This window comes from Sciurus vulgaris (genome assembly GCF_902686455.1).
Source record: "Sciurus vulgaris genome assembly, contig: HiC_scaffold_630_arrow_ctg1, whole genome shotgun sequence".
Taxonomy (NCBI): Eukaryota; Metazoa; Chordata; class Mammalia; order Rodentia; family Sciuridae; genus Sciurus; species Sciurus vulgaris.
Genome location: NW_027632955.1, coordinates 7,241 through 13,919, shown reverse-complemented (window position 1 = coordinate 13,919; position 6,679 = coordinate 7,241). Strand labels below are relative to the sequence as shown.

The window sequence follows — 6,679 nt, the reverse complement described above, 5'->3', positions numbered from 1 at the left end:
AGCATGTCTTTCTTCACATCTTTCAACTCTCATTAGTTCAGGCATTACATCTCACTCAGGAGTATGCTATCACCATCTTTTTCCAGCAAATTCTTCTGATAGGCAATGTGCACTGGCTTGCTGTGGCACAAAATTCAAAATGACACCTCACTGGCCCTTGCCAATTTTGAGGGTTTTTGGATACTCTCCCAGACTGTCAATGAAGGGGACTTCCACACTGGAGCACTTTGCATGTGAACCACAAGGTCAACTGGAAAATCAATATTTGATTACAAGAGACAGCTGCCCCTGGCCCTGATTTCCTAGTCAGGTTTATTTTGCATTGGCTTGCTTATGACTTGATGAAAAATGGTAGGATTTGGGCCTGAATTCTTGTTCATTTGTGCTGCTAGCAATCAGGAGAAAGGAGGAATTTACCACCTACTCTCCCACTATCATTGGAGCTGCAGGGTCAAAAGGAATGGAGCGCTTGTAGAGACTCTTGTTAATATTCATGGATGTCCTCAAGAGATGCACTGTAGAAGTAGGAAAAAACATACATTGTCCTCATGTTCACCATGGATCTGGGGTTTATTGGAGTGTGCTTTGTAAGGTAAGGGAAGAAAAAACACATTCATTGCAAGAAATTACAATGAAAGAAGGAAACCAGAGACATCAGGCATGTTGCAGGTTGGTGGTGGGTAGAAGCAAGTCAAGAAATTAAAAGCATTTGACAATTTGCAAATGCATGTAGTACAAGATCCCTGCTCAGTAAGTCCGAACCCACATTTGGGTGTTCTTGAGCCATTCCTGTTTTGATATTCAGTTTTGGTCTTCACATTTACCTTTCAACAGAGCAGTTTCTGATTACATTTGTAATATTGTGGTGCGGTCTTTATTTCGAGAGCTGGGTTTAGTGCTGCATATTCCAAATTCACCTCATTTCAATTGTAGTTCATGGACATAAGTGCTATGTTTTAAAGAAAGCCTTTTCTCCTGGTTCTTGAGCCAGAAAAACTATGAATCAGGAGATGTATAATCAGCTGACCATTGAAAGCAACAAGAAAGAGCTGTGAGTTTCCAAGGGCTTTGAGGTTCTTGTAAGGGGAGTTAGGGTCTGTAATGGGGGTAGCTTACAGAATGATCTGGCAAGTACTACATCCTGTATTTGTAGAGTATGTTGAACCTGAAGACATATTGTGGAATTTGAGGGTAGATGATGATGGCTGAAATGTTTTGAATATCTCTTCATTGAAGTAGGCTTTCAGCACAAACAGCCATCTGCATTCAGTGCCAACAAAAAGTCCTTACTTTCTTTCTTTGAGTATTTATCTTGGAAGCTTTTCATCATAGCCCTTTCAGCACAGTGCATGTTCCAATCTGGAGTTAGGCCATGTGATGCTGTGTTCTCCTGCCATCTGCAGGCTCTTATGTCATCCTCTGGCTTGTAGTGGGCATCCTCCTGGGGCTTCTAAGAGGATAGGAGGGAATATTCCACAGGGCCTTGTGCCAGGCTGGCACTAGGCTGGTCAAGAGAAAGAACTCATATCTGAACACAGATATTCCAGACATTTCTGCATCTCAAGGCGAGTTGAAGTGGCCCTGGAATTTAACAGGAGGTAAATTTCTGAGTGCTGCTTTGTTGTAAGGCCACAGTCAATGTTGTGTGGCCTTGCAGGTGAAATGAGCACAGTATATCTTTTCTGGAATATCAGCATCATCTTATCCTCCATCAAACATCCTGAGTGAATGACTTCCTCAACTCCCTATAAGACTTCAGAAGATGAATCCACCTTCACCTAGAAGACCCACTTTCCAGGTTCCAGCTCTCATATGGCTGAACTTTCTAGGAAAAAACCCACAAGTTTGTGAGCGAATTGTCCCAATTCAAAGATCACTTAACACACCATGCTCACTGCATGCTCACCTGCCAGGAGCTCTCAGAAAACATGATTCAGTGTGTTTGCTAGGGAGCTAGGCTATTTTCTTGACTAGGATATTTCATGTGTGCCCAGGACTAAAGGACTGGGATTGGAAGGTAATAGCGCTGGAGCAGGTGCTCAGCTTGGTGATCCATGTGTCCCCAAGCACACCTCCATCCAACCAGGCCCATTGGAGCTGGTGGGGGATAACTGCCTGCTGTTATGATGCTTGCTGAAGCCAAATGAGTAAAGCAACACCTAATGTACCTGAAGTTTAGTGTGAGCTGTCAGGCTTCAGAGGAGTTCCTTGTCCTACCTGGTCCTGGAGGGATCCACAGACCACGGACTGTGCTTTCCTAGCTGAAGAGGTTAAAATCACATTTTGGAAAACCTCAGTTCCCTGGCACTCACTCGCTTCTTCTTCCCTCTGACCATCACAACTGAGTTGGTGCTTGTTTTCCCTCTTGGTCTGAACCAGCCAGGAGTGAAAGCTTCTCTGGTTGCCATGGGAACAGTGACATCCTCATGCTGTCAGGCCTTTCCTTTGTGACTTCAGGTGGAATCTGCACTGCGAGCACCACCACATCTCCAGAGCCACTCCTCAAACTCCATTTTGCTCAAGGCTCAGAAAAACCCTTGGGGGAGAGACACCAACTGATCTCCAAGGGGAAACTGGAATACCCAAGTCATTCACAATCCATGTATCTGATGCCTGCCCCTTGCACTTGGATAGAGGAGGTCTCCTATTTTTGCCCTCATGTCAGAGGAGCACTGGTAACCAAGTGAGGCATTGTCCTCAGTGTAACTGAATGCAACTGAATCATTGAGAGATGAGGGTAAAAGTTTCAGCCCTTCGTTCACTGTAACAATCTTGAGAGTAAAAGCTACAAATATATCGAGAGGAAGATTGAAATTGGATGAGGAATATTTCCTTTCTGCCAGCATATATGGGTCATGGGAAACCAGACCCCAAGAACCATCACCCACTTGCCTTCGCCTGTTCATATTTTCTGACATTATCTAGCTAAGTTGATGAGGCATTCCCTCATTGAAGGAAACTGGCCTTTCCCAGGAGAAACACCTTCCTCTACCTCACCCCTACCTGAGATGATAGGCAAGATCCAGAACCAGCTCTGGCTTGTTCATTTTGCACAGCACACTCCTGGTTAGAATTTTCCAAAGTAAAATGCCAAAAGGAAAAATAAAAATAAAGGAAGGTCAAGGAAGGTGCCAGTAGATTGTGAATTAAATGGCTGGGGATGTAATGCCGAATGATCCTCAAAGTCTTCTTTCATACTAACAACCTGAGCATATTCTCATAGCCACATATTCGTGCCTCTCCTCTTGCCCTGTCCTCCATGGATCACTGATCTAATTTTCTGCTCAGGGATCAGCTACAACCATTTTCCTCCTTAAGTATATACGGGATAATTCTTTCCCTCAGGACACACCCCTAGACTGTGTGTCTTGAGAGGCAAAAAATGTTATTTGCAAGATTGTTGTGAAAAAGAGAATTAAGAATTTCTTAGTCTTTGATTGGCTTTTTCTTTTTTCTTTTTTTTTTTAATTTTATTTAAAAAACAAAGCATGCCAAATGTGCAGCTGTCAATCTGCTAGCTATCAGGATATTAAAGAATTCAATAATGTATTCAAGATTTAGCCTTAGGCTTAAGGAACTTTAATGCTTTAAAGAATTCTGCCTTGTCACTTGTTATCTGAGCAACTGGCAATCAGAGCTTTATATAAATGTAACCAAGTGAGCAAGATAAAGAAAATCTTTATCTACTATCCTAACCAAATTAAAATCAAAAGAAACACAATAATGCATAAGTGCCAAATCTCTTGAATAGGGTTTACAGAGTTAAAAACCAAATCTTAAAGCAAATGCATAAGAAATGCGTTTGAACTTTTAAACTGGTTTGTGCAGAAAAAATGTGCTTCTGGGTTTCTTTTAAAAAGTGCTTAATAACTAGAATTTATTTTTAAATCAAACTTGGGTTTATTAAAAAAAAAATCTCTCACCAACCGAACAGGACTGATTCATGTAAGGCAATAAAATGGAGAGTACATTGATTTGAGTCAGATTTTACAAAAGAATTAAGAGATCCTATTAGTCTTTTGGTTGTAAAAACCATTTTCATGACAACAAAAATTTTAAGAATCTCCAAATCAGGTATCTTTTTGTACTTAACTATATAGCTTTTTGCTCAAGGAAGTCTGTCTTCATGCCAATCACTTTATAAGTTTATTAGTTTACAAATAATTGCAACATCCCATTAATAAAATGGAAAGGTAAAATGACTTAGTATTTTAAATAACTTCAAGCTCTATATTGTGGCTCTTCTTCGTAAGAAATATTGAACCAACAAGAAGCAGATTCAGCCCAGCAAGACTCTGCTGCCCCAGTGGAAATTACTACTCACAAGCCTTAAGTGGCACTGCCTTACTTTGCTTTGCCTAAAAAGTACAATTCAAGTAAGAGCATACCTTCAGGAAACAGTTCATATTTTCATATAGCCATAAAAAATGTTTAACAATTTAATGAGTAAATTTCCTGTCATTACGTTGGCAACATCATAAAATTGTTTTAGGCCTTAAAACGGCTGTGGTTTAGAAGACTTAAAATTTTCTAAACCAATATTGAACATTGATTAAACTTTTATTGGCTCTAAATGGAACAGTATTTTGCAAATCCTTGTAACCCATGGACTTAACATAGGAAAGTCACTGCCAAATCGCAACTGCAGTAACCTGATGCTGACTTGCCTGCTTAAAAGATTTCACTTTTCAAGAAAAAGAGATAAGGAGTGGCCAGTAAGTGTATTTATCAGGAAAATACAGTAAAGGCCCCACTGCTCAATCCAAGATAACTAAAGTGAGCAAAATGAAATGGCTGTAACTTATACTGGATGTCAGTTGACAGATTATCCACTAAAATATCTATTAGCTAACATCTTTGGTACTGCTGTTATAGGGGCACTCAAAGCTTGTATCTGCATGTTGGGAAGATTTTCTTTAAAGCAACATTGGTCCAAACATATGAGAGTCAACATATTTTAGCCATCTTCTTTTGGAGGAGTGTACCAGCCATTTTTCTCATGTATCTGTACAATGGAATTATAGAACTGTTGGGCTCTTGCTAGATTATATTGATTCTTATTTGCTCCAAACTGCACTCTGGCCTTGCCTTTGATTAAGGTGGCATTTATTTGCATGATGACCGATTCTATTGAATAGGCACTGCTCCAGCCCTGTTTTGTGAGAAGTTCCATACATAATGCTCCTCCACCCAACACATACCCTCCTGAGAGAACAGATAATACCACTGGAACAAATGGAGGATCAAAGGGAAAGTTATCCTTAAAAGAGAAGTTAAGCAAAATGTATTCTATGCCTTCTTTTTCTTTTAAGATCTGAAGATCACTGTGCAACGGACTATCAGGGTCAACCTTCTGCAGTTTAACATGCCAATCATATAAACTGTCATTTATGAGTTCCACTGAATAAATCCCTGTTTTATAACTCTGTGATCTGTATATGTCCCTGAGCTCTTTCATAAGTCTATCTGAAGCTTGCACTGACCCAGACACCGCACCATTTAAATGGTCTTGCCTTTGAGTCTTCCTAATTTTCTCTAATATTGCCAAATTTTCTTTTTCAATTCCTTCATCCTCTGACTTTTTCCCACTAATAGGCTCTTCTTCCTTCATCTCATAATGATCCAAGTCTTCTATATCTTCGACCATCTCTTCTTCCTCCTCCTCTTCTGAAGTCACTTCTTCTGTTATTCCATTCTGACCCGTGGGTAGTGGTTGATCTAGCATCTCAACATCCAGGTGCTTAGGAAGGTTATATAATCTGCAGAGTTCACATATCAACCACTTCAATTGCTGACAAAGCGAATTGTTGTTCTTAGTATCTTCTAGACGTTCCAGAACCGATGTCAGAGTTGGGTCATCGGAGTCCACAAACCATATTGGTGAAGAAGATGGGTAAGATTCCGTGATGTTGCAGTGGAGTGTGAGCAGCGGCTGCGGTGAGTGCGGGCTACCCGGCAGCGCCAGCGGCGGTACCAGGAACTGGCAGTGCAGTTCGTCCAGCTTCCAGCTGACGATGCGGAATCGCTCATGGTTCTTGTCGAAGATGGACGCCAGGAACTTCAGCTCGGTCTTGAGCCCTGACACGGACATCTTCCCCTCATCTCCGGCGGGAGGGGTGCGGAAGGGGAGCTGGGCCCGGAGCCGCCGTCACGGCCGCGACCGCCCCGTGGGGCCGGCCCGGGCCGCGCTCTTGTGGCTCCGCCTCTCCCCGCCGCCGCGACCCGCATCGGAGCGTGGCTGGAAAATGGCGAGGGGCGCGAGGTCTCAGCGGGCAGCTGTATGGCAGCCCGAGCGGCTGCTCCCTTTGTAACCGACTCCAGCGCTGATTGGCTTTTTCTAGGGATGCTTTCCTGCATAGAACTTCACAGAAACAGAACCTGAGGGGATCAAGTCATATACCTGAAAGGAGCTGTTCCTGTGTTGACAATAGAACTCATCCCATAGGGTGCTGGCTTTGGAAGTGCAAGGGCAGGGGTTCAAATCCCTAGTACCAAGAGATTGAAAGAAATTAAGAAAAAAAACTCTTCAGAGGGTGCAAACCTCCTATTGATACCGCTGTTTACCGGTGCCGAATTCTGCTCCTTCTAATGTTGAAGATTGAACACTAGAGAAGCACGCCAAGTCAAGCATATTAAGCAGGTTTTATTTAAAGTTAATAATACAGACTTCTCCCGGCAG

The 6,679-nt window shown here is 42.2% G+C and overlaps 1 protein-coding gene across 1 annotated transcript; it reads right to left on the bottom strand.

Moving 5' to 3' along the window:
• Positions 1-4,624: 4,624 nt before the first annotated feature.
• Positions 4,625-6,218, bottom strand: LOC306652134 (ubiquitin-conjugating enzyme E2 Q2-like). The gene has a single exon (XM_079125180.1). The coding sequence runs from the start codon at positions 6,089-6,091 to the stop codon at positions 4,958-4,960; it is 1,134 nt and encodes a 377-aa protein (XP_078981306.1). The 5' UTR covers positions 6,092-6,218; the 3' UTR covers positions 4,625-4,957.
• Between the last annotated feature and the right edge of the window lie 461 nt (positions 6,219-6,679).

What these genes read in the sequence shown, in the direction of transcription:
- LOC306652134 (XM_079125180.1), bottom strand. Translation starts at nt 6,091, where the DNA reads ATGTCCGTGTCAGGGCTCAAGACCGAGCTGAAGTTCCTGGCGTCCATC.